Here is a 17,310-nt window from a genome sequence, read left to right as displayed (position 1 = left end):
TAATTATTAATGGATTTTATTAATATGTTCTCTCTAGGAATAGCTAGGTCCTGCAGCACAGCTCTGTGGTCAACTTTAACCAAAAGTCACACTGAAGGACCTAGAGATTCCTAGAGAGAACACTCCACTAGGTGTTTGTAGCTCCTCCAGTGCAATTCTGTGATTAGTGTCGGGCAGATGCTGACCACAGAGTTGCACTGGAGGACCTAGAGATTCCTAGAAAGGTGTTCTCTTAGGTAAAAACATAGTTTTTTTTTTTTTGTTATTTTTCCACATTCATGGGGGTCCTGTGCCCCTAACCCCAATGAATGTGGAGGGATGAGTCTATATATATATATATATATATATATATATATATATATATTTATTTAGATTTCAGTACTTTGCAAAAATATTGTACAAGGTATGTTTGTATAAAATCCAATGTTTTTAACCATAAAATTGGAATTATTATTATTATTTGATAAAATTAGTTTTTCTGCAACTGTCCTCTGCAAACAAGAAAACAAAATCCTGAAAAGTAATAAAGGTGCGGTACAGACACGCCACATGCGCCGTGCTGGCAGCATACTAGGGTTAAGGGGCAGCATGGCAACCACACGGTCCCTAATCTTAGTATGGCATGGCACTGCCATTGCTACGTGATGGATGCATAGTGTCCGCACGTCACACTGCACTTGTGACATCATGAGTGCGCCATTGGCTCACTCTGGCATCACAATGGCGGTGCAAAAAGAACCCACTTTTTGTGGGATCTTTTTCCTCCGGCGGGAAGCCGTCCAATTTGGTGGTTGCGGCTTCCCTCTGGTGAAAAAAAGGCTGCCACCGCTCCGCACATTAAGGAAGGTATGTACTAGGCCAAAAATGTGCAAAAATTCTTGCAATCCCAGTAAGCAGGGAGAAAATGTTTGACTTTTATTTGTTCTTCCCTGTGCTAAGTTAAGGTTTTTCATTCATCACAGATACTTGTAAACTGGATAATTTCAAGAAGAATCAGATGGCTTGGGAGGAGTATTGAACTTCTTCCTACTACTTTATTTATCTAATGTTTTGTCTTACAGTCCTACTGGAAGAAAAATAGCCCAAAGGAGAGGCTATGGAAGCAAGGGCAGTATGCTGGGAGTAACTCAGTGCTTCTCCCACTTGTTGCTTTTCTGCATGAAATTTATCTCCGCAGCCCCACTTTTTCAGAAACAATCAGCTTTTTATCTGCTGCGTTTCTGTATAATTCTGCAATTAGGCATTACAAAGATTGTAATCTGCTCCCTATTTTAGCTTCGTAGTCTTTTTAAAAATAGTCCTGTATCCCCCCCCCCCCCACTTTTTTTGGCTTTATTTCATAGTAGATTGATTGTTGGAAAGTAGTAATTGTTATGTGTCTTCAAGTAGACTCCAGCTTATAGCAACTCTGTCATAGGGTGTTCTTGGCAAGATTTGATCAGAGGAGGCTTGTCACTGCTTTCTTCTTAAGCTGAGAAAGTGTGATTTTCCCAAGGTCACACTGGGTTTCCATGGCTGAGTGGGGATTTGGACTCTGGTCTGCCGAAATCCTAGTGCAACATATAAATTACTGGGCCACGCTGAATCTCTCTGTTGAAAATGCCTGAGTACATTAGCTGACCAAATAGAGCAATGTTTCTAGTAATGAGGATCTGAGCATGCTGTGGAACCCCACAGAAATCTCCGATGCAACAGTCACTGACATGAAGCAACTATAAAACTCTGCAGAAACTATTACAAGATTTTGACAGTCTCAGCAAAGTAACGTAATGAGCTTACAAAGTTTAGATTTATAGTTTTCTTTCTATCATTTATTCGATTTCATACACTTCTGAAGATCATGCTTCCTAGCAGGAAAGCAGTAGCTTAAGCATCTGCTGTGGAGGTTGAGTTTTATACTTCTTGCCTAGATGAAAGTGTTCTGGAAGATCTGACTTGTGGAGTCCACACAATGTAGGGATCATTGGTTTTTAGTGGAAGAGGATATACACAAGAAATATTAATTGGTAGTGATTTGATATTATTTATGCAAAGCCTTTTAAAATTACAAGTATAGGATATTTTATTTCTAAAAATACATGGTATGTACCATCATATGAAATAAACTATAGAGAAATGCTTATTTTTCTGTCAAGAACTACCTTTCCTCTCAGGAGTTCAGTGAACAAGTCTTCTATATTGCAAACAGTAAAACCTTATTCCAGAAAAAAACATAAGTGTTAGCAGGAACACAGAAGTGCCAAACGTTGACATAACGTTAACATTATCCCTCCCCTAAATGTCATAGGCTTCATCCTAAGTCATTTACTAATTAAAACATCTCAACCCTCTCTTCCATATCCCCTCATTCACCCAGCCCCCAATACCATCCTGATCTCATCTTTATTTTCCCGTTTCCTACCAGCAGACTGAGAAAAAGCCTCCCACACACATCTGCACATTCCTGCGTCAGGTACCAAACATGCCTTTAAACCACCACCAATTATTTCCGCTACTACTATGCCTCCCATCTTTCTTCAACATAACTAAAACACTACAATACCCAGTTAAGCATGCTTACATTACAGCAACACCCATCCTATGACAGAATATGGTGGATTCTGACATTTTCTCAACCTTCTTTTTTATTTAATATCTTGCTATATTGAGCAAGTCTTTTAAGAAAAAGCATCCAAGTCTTGTAGCAAATAAAATAATGCATTTATTATGGCACAAGTTTTTGTGGACCAGAGTTACTTAATCATTTGTACAATAATACATTTTTTTAGGCGGGGGGGAAGCACCAGCTTTTGGGGAAAGTGAGATACGAAGCAGATAAGTAAAAATGTCAATTCCCTTTGAATAGAGTAATAATTTTAAAAGAGTATTCTTCTTTGGGAGCTCTGTGGGAAAAAGTGAATCAGTGGTGATGAAAAATAATGGCTTGTTAATGAACCCACCTAAATTTGGAAGCCACTTCCCTTGAATTTTTAGTGGAATTAACCCTTCAGCCTATTCCCTGCATTTTTAATATATATTTTCATCATTAGTGTGTGTTTGGTATCTTTCTTATTAAGTTCTGACTGAGGTTTATGATAGTAATTCTCCAGTTTGACTAATGGGTTCTTTTTAAAAAAAAAAAAAGGTTCAAAAGGGTAAAATGATACTTGGATTTCATTTACAAATTAGATTAAGGCATCTTCAATTGCCCCATGTCCAAAGATTGTTTGCCAGAAAGCCCATTGAGCATCCTATGGCTGACAGGTATTATCTTGACAGGGCTAAATATTGTATAAAGTTCACAAGGTTGTCTGTGGCTCATGGCAAAAAGTCTAAAGGCCAAGCTATATCCATTCAAGGACTATCAACATGGATCAAATTGTATATTCAGATATGCTATGAACCAAGCTGGAGTTACTGCACTAGAGGGCTTGAAGACTGTTTTGCAAGGCAAGTGGCATCTTTTATTGTCTACTGATTGTCATGACCTTCCAAACGTCTAACTTGAGGGTTAGAACTGAGAGAATGATGATACGCAGATTTAAGACTTAAGTCCAAATTAGGGATTCAGTTAGTGATAATGCTATTTTAGAGAGTATTTTCCCTCTCAATACAAAATAGTGAAATTCTGAAAAATTAACAGCTATTTCAAATGAAAGCACATTTTACTCATGCCAGATTGTATCAAACTGGAGATTCTGTATATATTATATACATTCAGACAATCATGTGGGAAAATCTCTCCCTTGCTCAGACCCTTCTGCTTTCCACGTGCACATGAACTGAATTCCTTTCACTTCTGTACAACATTTTCCTTCAGTGGTTCAGTTTGTCATTCACTAAGTTTCACTGAGATTCATTACGTTTTATTGCCCCTTCCCTCATTGCCTCAGCCCGGTTTTCCTCGGAGGAGAACCGGGCCACGGCAAGGAGCTAGGCTAAGTGTGCTCTGCCCCCCCCCCCACCTCTGCCTCTGCAAAGAGGTGTGGGGAGGCTGGGCACAGCCTTGCCAAGTGCACACACACCCTCTGCCCCTCCTTGCTAAGACCTGGCTTTCCTCTAGGGAAAACCAAGACGCAGAAAGAAGGGTCAGGGTGTGTGCATGCACGTGTGCTCTCGGCAACGCTGAGCCCGGCCTCCCCACCGCTTCTTGTGGAAGCCACACCCATTTCAGTTTAGAAGTCCCACCCCCTGCACTGGGTGACACCAGAGGTAGGCATGCTACTGCAAGGAAGAGCAGCAATGCTAGTCCTCAGGAAACATGCAGGAGACCTTGGTAGATTCAGCATGTGGAATGGTCCTGGCCAAGTCTCGGAAGAGGAGTGTGGTGATAATAGGGGACTCCCTGCTGGGGGGTACAGAACCAGTGGACCTGACAAGGTGTCTTCAGAGGTGTGCTGTCTCCATGGAGCAAAAATCCACAATGTAATGGAGAAGCTAACAAGGCATGTTAAGCCCATTACTCCTTCCTTTTGGTCCATGTGGCACTGCAAGGCATAGCCTTCAGACTATCATAAGAGATGATGAGCCTCTGGATAGGAAGCTGAAAGACCCGAATGCACAGGTTGTCATTTCATCTCTTCTCCCAGTTGAAATGCACTGTTCAGGAAGGGAGATAAGAACAGCAGAGGTGAACAATTGACTGCAAATAGTGCTGCCAAGAATGATTTGGCTTCTTGGACCATGGTCTGTACTTTCAAGTGGATGGACTTCTGGCAAGGGATGAGTTGTACCTCACAGCAGTTCGCAGGAAAGATTTTGCCAAGAGTCTTGAAAATTTGGTCAGGAGGGCTTTAAAGTGAGTTATATGGGGAGAGGGAAACAGTATTCTTGAGGGCAGGAGTTCATCAGGTGCTGAAAATAATAGCCCAATTGTTATAGAAAGAACCAGGCAAATAGTACAACAAGCCAACACTGGGAAGGGGAAAAAAACTTAAATAGGTAGCTTGGGGGAATGGGCCATGGTCTTAGATGGTAAATAAACAAGATGGATTTGAACTCCTGACACAGCAAAGCAAATACGATATAATAAGTATTACTGAAACCTGGTGGGATGGCTGATGATTAGAGTGTAGTAATAGAGGTGTATAACCTGCTTCAGAGAACTAGACCAAACAGGAAAGAAGGACTAGCAGCTTTATATTTCAAGTATGATTACACTTGTGAAGAGATCCATGAGTTAAATCCTTGAAGCCATCTGGCTAAAAATTTGAGGGAGGGAGATGTCATTGTGGGGGTCTACTACAGAACCCCAAGCCAGTCTGAGGGTGTAGATAAGACTTTTCCAGAACAGATGACCTCATATTCAGTAAGGAGCAATGCAGATAGGTGACTTGGAGCCTCTGGCCACTCCAGTTGTGAGTGAGCCCCGATCGAAGTGGGACCATGGCAACTGGACCAGTCCAATTCCTTGCCATGCAGGAACACAGAATCAAATCATCCCCGACAGATGGCCATCTAGTCTCTGTTTAAAAATCTCCAAAGAAGGAGACTCCACCACACTCCGAGGGAGTGTGTTCCATTGTTGGCTGACAGTTGTAATCTCAAAGCCACTGTCAATAATTTTTGAGAATTCCAGGAGGAAAAGTCCTAGCAGTACTGGAGAAGGGCAAATGTTGTCCCCATTTTCAAAAAGGGAAAAAGGAGGTCCCAAACTATTACCATGCAGTCAGCCTGACTTCAGTACCAGGAAAGATTGTAGAGCAGATCATTAAACAGACAGCCTGTAAGCATTTAGAAAGGAATGCCACAAGCACTAAAAGATAGCATGGGTTTCTTAAAAACAAGTCATGCCATATTAATCTGATCTCTCTCTCTCTCTCTCTCTCCCCCCCCCCTCCTTTAAATAAAATTATCAGATTGGTAGATGAAAGGAATTCTGTGGATTTTAGTAAGACCTTCAACAAGGTCCCCTCATGATATTCTTGCAAAAAGCTACTAAAATGTGGGCTAGACAATGATACAATTAGGTAGATTTGTAATTGGTTGATTGGCCAACTCAAAGGGTGTTTACAAATGGCTCCTCTTCATCCTGGAGAGAAATGACTAGTGGTTTATCATAGGGTTCTGTACCAGGCCCATTGCTATTCAACATCTTTATCTGTGACTTGGATGATGGAATGGAGGGCATGCTTATCAGATTTGCAGATGACACCAAATTAGGAGGGGTTGCTAATGCCCCAGAGGATAGGATCAAAATTCAAAACGATCTTAATAGATTAGAATGCTGGATCAAAACTAACAAAATTAATTTCACCAGGGAGAAAAGTAAGGTACTAAACTTAGGCAAAAAATGGCATGCACAGATTAAGGTAATTATCACATGGAAGTTTACTGTGGCTAAAACGTGACTAAATCATTCCCAAAGCACATGGGTGTGATAGCCAATTGTGCTTGCCTCCTGTGATTTAATCATCATTGAGGTGTCCCACTTCTCTCTCATCATCAAAGCATTTGCGAGCAGCCATTTCTCCAATAATGGAAGTTCCCGTGGGTGAAAAATGGCTGCTCCATGAACGCTTTGATGATGGGAGAGGAGCGGGACACCTCAATCATGATTAAATCACGGGGAGCAAGCACAATTGCTATCACACCTGTGCACTTTGGGAATGATTAAGCCATGGTAAGCCTCTGTGTGATAATCGCCATAAATGGGGGACACCTGGCTTGACAATAGTACATGTGAAGGAGATCTAGGAGTCCTAGTAGACCACAAGTTAAAACATGAGCCAGCATTGTGATGCGACTGGTAAAAATGCCAATGCAATTCTAGGCTGCATCAATAGAAGTATAGTGCCTAGATCATGGAAGTAATAATACCACTCTATTTGGCTTTGATCTGACCTCACCTGGAATACTCTTCTGTTCTGGAATACCAGTTCTGGGCCCCACAATTAAAAAATGATGTTGGAGTGTGTCCAGAGTGTTGAAAGTTCTGGAAACCATGCCCTATCAGGAGAGGCTTAGGGAACTGGGTATGTTTAGTCTGGAGAAGAGAAGGTTAAGAGGTGACATGGTAGCCCTGTTTAAATATTTGAAAGGGTGTCATATAGAAGATGGAACAAGTTTGTTTTCTGTAGCTCCAGAGAACAGGACAAATTCAGACTATACTACTACTACTACTACTACTACTACTACTACTAATTTTTTATCCTGCATCTCTACGCAACGCAATTGGGGCGGCTTACAATTAAAATATACAGTCCATATCCCCCAATCCCACCCCCTTAAAATACAATTAAACGATTTACAGTATAAAACATAACTTAAAATAATAAACAAACAAACAAAAAAAGGTGACTGCAGCAAAAAATTAGGGTCCAACAGTTAGATTGTGTGTTCAACAGGATCCAACAGTGTTCAGCTAGGACTTTGGGAGATCAGGGTTCAAATCCCTGCTAGGCATGGAAAACCTGGAAACTACTGGAAAAAAGATTCCACTTCAATATTAGGAAGAACTGACAGTGAAGATTTTCATACCAGCGCGCTGATGAAACACCAGTAAAACATTTAGGAAATGCATGTGTCTGAAACCCTGATGTACTTCCTAAATGTCAGGGAATTGTCCCCTTGTCTCCAGCATCCCTGAATCGTTTGGGAGCAGTCATTTCTCTTGAATGGAAACTCATAGTGGTGTAGTCTCCTTTGGAGATTTTTAAACAGAGGCTGGATCGCCATCTGTCAGGTGTGCTTTGATTGTGTCTTTCTACATGGCAGGGGATTCCAACTCTATATGATCATCAAAATTATGTCCATCCATGGCTTATGCTAGCCAGTGTTTAAAATATTAGCTGCACTGTCATAAATTCTATCTGTGCTTATGTTGACAGGAAGAGACGAGTTTTGATTTATGATTTATATCTCAGAAAACAATGAAGGTTGGACTGTCCTCCTGTTGTATCTAACCATTGTTGCTATGGTGACTGTTGTATAGGTGAACATATAGTCATGGATCTTGCTTGAATAGTGGAGAAAAGCTAAAAAGTCAGAAATTAAAGTGATACTTGGGTGCCATCCACCTCTCCCATCAAATGGATAAACTTGAACATAGTTTGGAACAGTTCAAAGGTTTCCATGCTTGCCTTCTACATTTTGACCTTTAATGTGCTATACTTTTAACACAGTATAGTTGGGCAGTATTTTATGTTTCTCCCTCTAGTGGTGATGTTTTTAAAAAGATGTTGATGAAAGCTTTAAGGTGTAAAATAAGACATTAAAAACAAAACAACAACAACAAAATAAAAATAATTTTCCTTGTGTGCTGATAATGATGATTTTCTCTTATAGATGTAATAATGGACTGTTAAATGTTGAAGATGTTCTGACGAGTTTTGACAACACAGGAAATGTCTGTAAGTAATTCTCCTTAATTATTATTGTATTACTCTAATGTAAATCCTGATAATAAACCTTTGTACCAATATATTTGTGTACATTGCCAATGAAATAGCTTGTCATATGCTTGAATTAGTATGGGTTATGTTCCATTTCTGTTATTTAACTGCAAGTATACTGTTCTCTACATCAGGGTACCTAGTAATAAAAAAAAAAACACCTTGTTGTAGTTCTGTCCTAAATAAGCATATTTTAAATACTGCAGTCATATGTGTGTTCCATCTTTCCACCAAATCCTTGTCATATATCAGGGGCTATTTCTGAAGTGTCTCTCTATTTGAGGGGTATCTTGTAAACTGATGCTTAGAGGAGTGAAAACTGGAGGAAAATGGGAAATTTAAGAAACCCCCCTCATAGTTTTCCCCCATTTCTTTCTGAAACTTCTCTCCAACCCAAAAAAAACCTAGAAAATTATATCCTGGAATATTTTCTTTTAGAATCACAACTAAAATGTTTGAGACAAGGTGTTCACATATTTACTCCCTCAAAATAATTTCTAAAAACTATTTAAGAGGGATACTTTTACATTAGGCTAAGTAAGGCCACCTTGTATCCAGTACAAGGAGAAAAGTGGGATATGAATAAAATAAATAACTATGTACAACATCAGCTGACTGCTATTCCTGGTGTTGATTTCCTTTTCATTATGTCAGCTCAGCACCATGGAAAACTAGAGGACACAAAACAAGCTCCTTTGTTTTGCCAGTTTTGATGCTTTGCTCTCGTTTTATTGTTTTTTGCTTGCGCCTAATAAAATGGTGGGGCCTACATACCCTAAAGGCACCAGATCTGTGTCTGATCTTAGGAGCTAAGCAGTCCTGGTTAGTACTTGCATAGGAGACCGCCAATGAATACCATGTGCTGTAGACTAAACCCTATGAAATTAAGAAGTACCTATAAATTGACAGGCAAATTGAAGGTACATACACACGCTTGCAATAAAATAGCAAAACCAAAGAAATTCCTCAGAACTTTGCAGCTCCATTTGTAATAAAAAAATTAAAAATTAGATTTAGTTTATAATCGTCTGAATAAACTGTACTTTTAATTTATCAAACAGGATACGTTTATGCCAAACAAAATTATGGATAATATATTTTATGTTCCTAATGTAACAAAATGACTTCAGTTTGTAAAGGGTGCTAATACTGCATTCTAAAAACAAAATCCAAAAATCCAGAAAATTCATTTTTTTTCTGAAAAAAACTTCCATGGATTCAATTTTTCTATTAAAATTCTAGAAATTGTACTCCTCTAGTGATGCATTTTTCTGGGACAGGTGGCTTATAATCTTTGCTGCATATGAGGAAAGTTGCATGTGATCCTTTGGATCAAAGCCCAAATTGCTAATTGCTAATGTTTGTAAAACATGGGACAGAAAGTTCCAAGATTGATCATGATGTCATATATACAACAAAGAATGCGGCACAATCTATAATTTTAAGATCAGGTGTAAGTTTTACAGTTTTTATCTCATATTCCTAGTTGAGTGTTGCATGTTTGAACACTCAGTTGACTGCATTGGTCACTGGAAGTGGTATTATCGTGTAATTGTGGTTCTACCCGTGAATGAAAAGTGGCGTTTAAACACAGAATAATAACAATTTGTGCACTGTGTCAAGCACTCGGGACTGTTGCCAAATTAGAACTATGCCGGTTGGTTTGTGCTATAACTGACAGTGTGATAATCTCCCTGGGAGAAATAAACCAGAATTGCAGCTGAGCCTACATTTGGATAATATAAGAAACAAACTACAGACAGAAGTTCCCAGGGTTGTTCAGATGCTTCCACTTCAAGAGTAGCTGAACAAGATGTAAAGCCTGGCTTTTGCAGATCACTGGATTATTTGTTTTGTAACCGCAACCAATATGTTGTTGTGTACAGAATAAATTTTTAGAAAATCTCTTATTCATTTGTTACAAACAGAGCACTTTGATCTTCTATACAGCTGTCAGCAGTTCATCATTCAAGGTGAAAGATCAGTTTTCCTTTGTTTCTTTCTGGAAATGTGTGGTTTTTACAGGGCTAAAATGGACTTAGATCTTCCTGGTTCTGTTCTTTAATTGTGTTCACTGTGGTTTGGTGGTTTTGTTGCCAGCATTGAAACTGATGGCAAAAGTAATAGCTGATATTGGGTTGCAACTCACTAAGCATTTTCACTTCACTGAAACTAAAACCCTATTCACATGTAGAGCACATAAGATCTACTGAAAACTTGGTGGAATCTTTCCTGTCCCATCTTGCTTCCATTCTTTTATTCCCAATACAAAGCAGGCTTAGCATTACATAAGAGACTATTAGGAATCGTATGTAAGCAGCTCTGAGATGAAGGAGACTGGAATAAGTAATTAAAATGGCACAGCCAGTTTATGCATTAGGGCCATTGAACTTGATTTTCATGAGTGTTGTGTGTCACTTATTCTCAGGTGTACATTACACAGTGCAGAGATGAGGGCAGGGATGATTTTCTTGCCCTAATGTGAATTCAGCATATGTACTGTTTTGTAGGTATTTGAAAGTCTTAAGTGGAGGGGTAATTTTACTGTGTCAAGATTAAAAAAAACACACATTAATTTCCTTCCCATCTCCTGGAAGACACTAGTCCAGCTATAACATATTAAAACAATTAAAAAACTGGGCATTTTAGAATCATAGAATCATAGAGTTGGAAGAGACCGCAAGGGCCATCCAGTCCAACCCCCTGCCATGCAGGATATCTAAATCAAAGCATCCCCGACCTTTAAGGAAGGAGACTCCACTACACTCCTAGGGAGTGTGTTCCACTCTTGAACAGCCTTTACTGTCAGGAAGTTCCTCCTAATATTGAGGTGGAATCTCTTTTCCTGGAGCTTGCATCCACTGCTCCTGGTCTTAGTCTCTGGAGCAGCAGAAAGCAAGCTAGCTTCCTCCTCAATGTGACATCCTTTCAAGTATTTACATAAGGCTATTATATCACCTCTTAACCTTCTCTTCTCCAGGCTAAACATCCTTAAAGCTCCCTAAGTTGTTCCTTATAGCCTTCCCAGGCATTACATAATTGTCACTTGCTATTTGATGTTCTTTTGGTGCCTGTTTTATTGAATCATTTCCTATATTGCTATGTATTTTATATGTATTATCCTACTAGAGAGGCCCCTTCCCCACCACCACTCCCTTTGTGTCGAGTCTTTTTAGATTGTAAGCCTGAGGGCAGGGAACCGTCCAATTAAAAAGATTGTATGTACAGCGCTGTGTAAATTTACAGCGCTTTATAAATAAAGGTTAATAATAATAATTATAGGGCATGGTTTCCAGACCCTTCACCATTTTAGTCGCCCTCCTTTGGACACGCTCGTTTCTCAACATCCTTTTTAAATTGTGGTGCCCAGAACAGGACACAATATTCCAGGTGGGGCCTGACCAGAGCAGAATACAGTGGCACTATTACTTCCCTTGATCTAGACACTATACTTCTTTTGATGCAGCCTAAAATTGCATTGGCCATGTTAGCTGCCGCATCGCACTGTTGACTCATGTTCAATTTGTAGTCTGCTTGGACTCCCAGATCGCTTTCGCATGTAGTCTCGCTCAGCCAGGTGTCACCCATCCTTTATCTGTTCATTTCACTTTTCCGCCCTCAGTGCAGTACCTTACATTTCTCGCTGTTGAAGTTCATTTTGTTAGCTTTGACCCAGCTTTCTAGTCGGTTCAAGTCATTTTGAATTTTGAATGCAGCTTTGACTTTTGCAGATTTATTATTTGTGAATTTTATTAGTTTCTTCTCGCTAAGGTCTCTCTGTATTCTCTCTCTATCTCTCTCTCTAATTGAGATCTCTCTCAATTTCTGCTGGATCTCTAGAGTTGTGCTAGAGATTCCCAGATAGAACAATTCTCTAGGCATTTGTAGGTCCTCATAGTGTGATTCTGTGTTCAACTTCTTGCAGGTCTTGACCATAGAGTTGCAATAGAGGATGTGGAGATTCCTAGAGAGGTGTTTTCTCAGGTTAAAAACAAAGTGTTTTTTTATTTGCAGTTTTTACACTTTCAGGAGGTCTTTCACCCCTAATCCCAGTGAATGTGGAGGGACCACTTTATTTTAAAGGGTATTTTAAAAATAAGTCTTTTTAAATACAACAGATTTGCAGAAATAAAACCTCAGCTGTTTTGTTTTTTGTGAATTTGAAAATATACTTAATGTGTGAGTAGTACAGGTGTATGATCTGGATTTTAAATGGAAAATATGTCATGTGTTTGGGTCACAAAGGTTATCAGCATGATAGCTCTTTAGCATGGTTAGGAGTAGGGTGCCATTTGGATTTCTGAGTGTTCAAGATAATCTTTACATGGCAACATTAGAAATGAAAATTGCGTGTTAGTATGAGAAGTAAAAATATTGTGTTGAAATAATCTGGATTTCACTATTTCTCAGGTTCCCTTGTGTAATTTTGTTTCTGTTAAGCAGTGTTTGTTTATGTAATTTTCAAAGCAAAGCAGGACACCTAGTAGCCTATACAAATTTTTTAAAAAAATCTGTAGATCAGTCAGACCAAAAAAGATGCTAACGTTTTCCTCCTGTTGGTAGCAACATGAAACAGTTCTTAAATACTACTGATTCATATCTAAAAACAGCTCTTTGTTTCTTATGAACCTGAAATTACACTTCATTGCACACTGACATTTCAGGAGTAGAAAAATGTCAATTTCACAAACTAACTTTTGACCTTTGAACAACAACAAGAACAATAAAATCTAAAGGATAGGTAATTGTGTAGGAAAAATGCTCTGTGCAATTCAGCTTCAACTTTGAAGCTTTCATCCTGTTAGAATGCCTCAGGCTTTATTAGGAAGCCAGTCCAAAGAAAGCTTAGAAAATGTGTTCTTGAAGTACTGCCAGGTAGGAGAAATAATTCACAAATTTACAGGAGAAAGAGTTTCATGAGATTTACTTGTTGCCAAGGGACTAATACCCAGACTGAGGAAAGATAAGCTAAAGTAGGGTGGTAGGTGGGTGTGGGTGTGATTGCTGATGTCAGTGGAATATGAAACTGGCTAACATAAAAAACTGCAGAATGTGAAAGCACTGGGGATTAAAATGGCAAGCCTTGTGATTATTGAAAATGTATTTCAATTGAAAATGTAACCTTTTTTTGTTAGTTCCAGTTGTTATTTGTGCAAATGCTTTTATGCCACAGGTTAAATCTCCCTTATCCAAAAAGCTTGGGTTCAAAAGTGTTTTGATTGGACTTTTTTTTGGATTTTGGAATATTTGCCTATGCATAATAGGCATTTTTGGAAATGACATGACATTTATGTACATTTCATATACAGCATATAAACATAGCCTGAAGGTAATTCTATGCATAAAATTTTAAGTAATGTTGTGCATGAAACAAAGTTTGTGTACACTGAACCATCAGAAAGCAAAGATGTCACTATCTCAGCCCATGTGGACAATTTTGGAGTATTTAGAACATTGGAATTCTGGATAAGGGATACTCAACCTGTACTTACTTTAGGATTTAAATCAGCTCATTGTTAGTGCAGACAAGACGACTCTGCTCTTTACCACCATGAATGGAGCTTGCATTTGGAGAGTATTAATAATCAGGAAGAGATGAGCCATGCAGGCATGTTTGACTGCACATGTGAAAAACTTTGGACCTTTGTTCTAAAGGTTTATATCATGACACAAACAATAACGTCAACTTAATTTTAAAAAGTAGGTGCTGATGGTACTTAAGTCTCTATCCCCTCTACCAAAGTAATTTTATTTATAAAAATCCTATCTCTTAACTATTTGTCTGTTTTAATGTGACACAGTACATGTTTTACCAATATTTTCCTTTTGTGCATCTCATTCTCAAAGTAGCTCAGCTATCTGAACAGATAAGTGAAGAGGTACCCAATATCAGCTAAATATTAGTTCAAGATAAGATGTTGCCACTAGCTGGCAGCATTATATTAAATATGAATAAACTTCTTTCACACAGTGCTTGTTACATTTACCAGCAGTTGTTTGATGTATGTGTGTGTTTTCTGTGAAAGACAATTAAACTGAATTGATTTTGATTTCCAGTAGAGGGATAACTTATGAAAACAGGCACCTTGGACTACTGATATGAACTCTGAAAGTAATTGTTCTGAGATTTTTCCTTAGAAAATCATACTTGGAACCATAATGGTATAGGGATAACTCAGGGGTGAATCAGACCACCCCAAAGGAGTGGCTTGAAGCCACCCTAGAGAAAGCCAGATTGGGAAAGCTGCACAGCATTGCCCCAATTCGCCTTTTTGCCGGCCAAAAAAGCAGCAGCAAACAGCTGCTTCTTTTTGTGCTGGCAAAAAGCTGGCTTTTTATGCCTGTCTTTTCCAGTCCATAGTCCTTGCTTTTGAAAAGGATTTTGAGAGTTAATAATCTACACAGTTTCTTTGTAGCCATAATTTTTTTTAAAAAATGCTTTTACCCTTGCAATTTCTCTTCCCTGCAAAAAGCAGGAACATACGCGTTGTATGCACGCTTGCCCGTGTGTACATGCACTGGATACATGTCCACATTTTCTCTGCTGAAGCAGTCTTTATACATTGATTAAAAATATTAAATTAAGGCTGTGCTTAGTGGTTAAGATGTCAATTCTGATGATAGGAAGATCAAAAGCTTGGCAGTTTGAGGCCCGAATGCTACATGATGGGGTGAGCTCCTGTCCTTAGTCCCAGCTTCTGCCAATCTAGCAGTCTGAAAGCATGCAAATACAAGCAAATAAATAGGTACCACTTCTCAGTGGGAAGGTAACAGCATTCGGTGCAGTCATGCAGGCCACATAACCACCAAAGCAGTCCTTAGACTACCCTGGCTCTTCAGCTTAGAAACGGAGATGAGCACCGTCCCCTACAGTCAGTTACAACTAGACATTCATGTCAAGGGACTACCTTCACCTTTTATAAACAGCTTAGAACAGCTTTTATAAACAGCTTAGGTCTTCATGCTTGACAACCCCAAGTAGGGCTATCATCTATATGGTTTAAAATTTTGTGCTGGAAATTTTGCCAAGAAAGCCAGGTTACACAGGTGTGACTCTGTTTGTGCACGCACATTTCTTCTTCTCCAATTATGTCTTTATGTAATGTCTAAGTCTATGTGATGATGCAGTGTGCATTATTATATGCAAGGATAACAATTTTGTTGTTATTGTTGTGTGCTTACAAGTCATTTCTGACTTATGGCAACCCTGAGGCGAACCTATCACAGGGTTTTCTTGGCAAGATTTGTTCAGAAAAAAATTGCCATTGCCTTCCCCTGAAGCTGAGAGAGTATGACTTGCCCAAGGGTCACCCAGTGGGTTTACATGACCAAGCTGGGAATTGAACCCTGATCTCCAGAGTCTCAGTCCAGTGCTCAAACCATTATGCCATGCAAGCTCTCTGAAGTTAATAATATTACCTATTATTTATATGGCACTTTGCAATGTAATACACATCTCATGTATAATCATATATGACATGGAGTGTGGCTTTGACATGGCTTCCGGCCTCTTAGGACACATGCATCATTTAAACAGCACACTTCCAAAGTGGCTTGAAGCAGCTTTATTTTGGCCTGTCTGTTCAGGCCCTCAGTTCCCAGAATTCCCAACATTGTGCCAGAGTAGTTAAAGTGGTCTCAAACTCTATTATTTCTGCAGTGTGTTTGGGACCCTAGTGTCCTTTCTACTGTGGTATACTGATGCAGTGTTCTTGTGACATCTATTAATAATTATCTGGTGTTCTAACACGACAGAGACCCGTTTTTTCGTTGTTCAAAGAATTGCTTCAGGTGAAAGGTGAGATAGCATGTGGGTACTATGGAGAAAAGATGAGCAGGAAGTCAATGTGGCAGATGAAAGTATTTGTATAAAATATTTCAGAAAAGCACAAGGAAACTTGTTATATATTGCAGACCAAACTGCATTTATTAAAAGGTCCAACAAGCTGCACTCTTATGTACTCTGATTTGGATGTGAGCCCCATTACTCTTCTGAAGTTTACTTCTGAGTAAACATATGCTGGATTTAATTCCCAGTCAGTGTGATTACCTGTATGTATGTATGTATTTATTTCCTGCCTTTTTCCTGGTATAGGGATGCAAGGCAGCTAACAAAATTCAAAACAGTACAAGTTAAAACAACACAAAAGCATTAAAATGTAAATGCAAAGTTTAAGAAACAATTAAACAATAAAAAATTCAAAACATTGCACATTAAAATTTAAAGTATATTAAAAACTCTGTACAAACTCTGTACAAAACTTGCACAGGATGACTGCAGTCCTTGATTTTCTGTGTGTGATATGTAGCATTTAATTTTTTGTGAAATCCTTATGTTGTGAAAAAAGTACTGGTTTTAAATGGAAGAAACAGCAGGGGGCGCTACAGTTACAGAACAGTTGGTCCCTGTAATAGTTTAGTCCAGGTGCAGTTGCAGACCTTGTAGTGATTACTATTGAAGGACTATAAGTGTGTGTGTGCTGTGGTACTGCTGACCCTGGTATAATATACAGTACTACATGACATAGAGTAATGAGGCTATACCTCATGTAAATTTATCAGGATCATGTTTGATTCGTAATGCCTGTTTTTCATATAGGATTCACATAAAAATAATGATTTTGGTTACACTTTAAAATGTAGTGAACAGTGGGATAAATGCTATGCTGTGAGTGACTTGATAAACTGGACAGGTTGACCTGCTGATATACAGTATGTGTTATCCTCTTGCCCTTCAAAGTGAACTATTCTTTTTAATCAATACTAAGTACGAAAGGCATTTCAAACATTCTATGATAATGTAAGGTGCCAGAACAATCGATTTTAATTTTATGTTTTATAATTTTATTTGGGGTATTGTTTAGTAAACAGTAGGGGGTGCACACAATAATGGACTTTCTGGATTATACATTTATTGCTATAACATAAATCTGTGTTT

The 17,310-nt window shown here is 38.8% G+C and overlaps 1 protein-coding gene across 4 annotated transcripts in view; it reads left to right on the top strand.

Moving 5' to 3' along the window:
- Nucleotides 1-17,310, top strand: part of CAMKMT (calmodulin-lysine N-methyltransferase) — a 345,282-nt gene that overhangs the window by 20,212 nt on the left and 307,760 nt on the right. For all 4 annotated transcript variants that reach the window (XM_089529164.1, XM_089529165.1, XM_089529166.1 and 1 more), the window contains one exon: nt 8,266-8,330. In XM_089529164.1, the coding sequence (XP_089385290.1) occupies nt 8,266-8,330 (65 nt within the window). The remainder of the gene's footprint in view (nt 1-8,265; nt 8,331-17,310) is intronic.

The sequence above is a fragment of the Sceloporus occidentalis genome, unplaced genomic scaffold (assembly GCF_023333645.1).
Source record: "Sceloporus occidentalis isolate IW3139 unplaced genomic scaffold, rSceOcc1.0.p SCAF_6, whole genome shotgun sequence".
Classification (NCBI taxonomy): Eukaryota; Metazoa; Chordata; class Lepidosauria; order Squamata; family Phrynosomatidae; genus Sceloporus; species Sceloporus occidentalis.
This window is presented reverse-complemented; position numbering and strand designations above follow the sequence as displayed.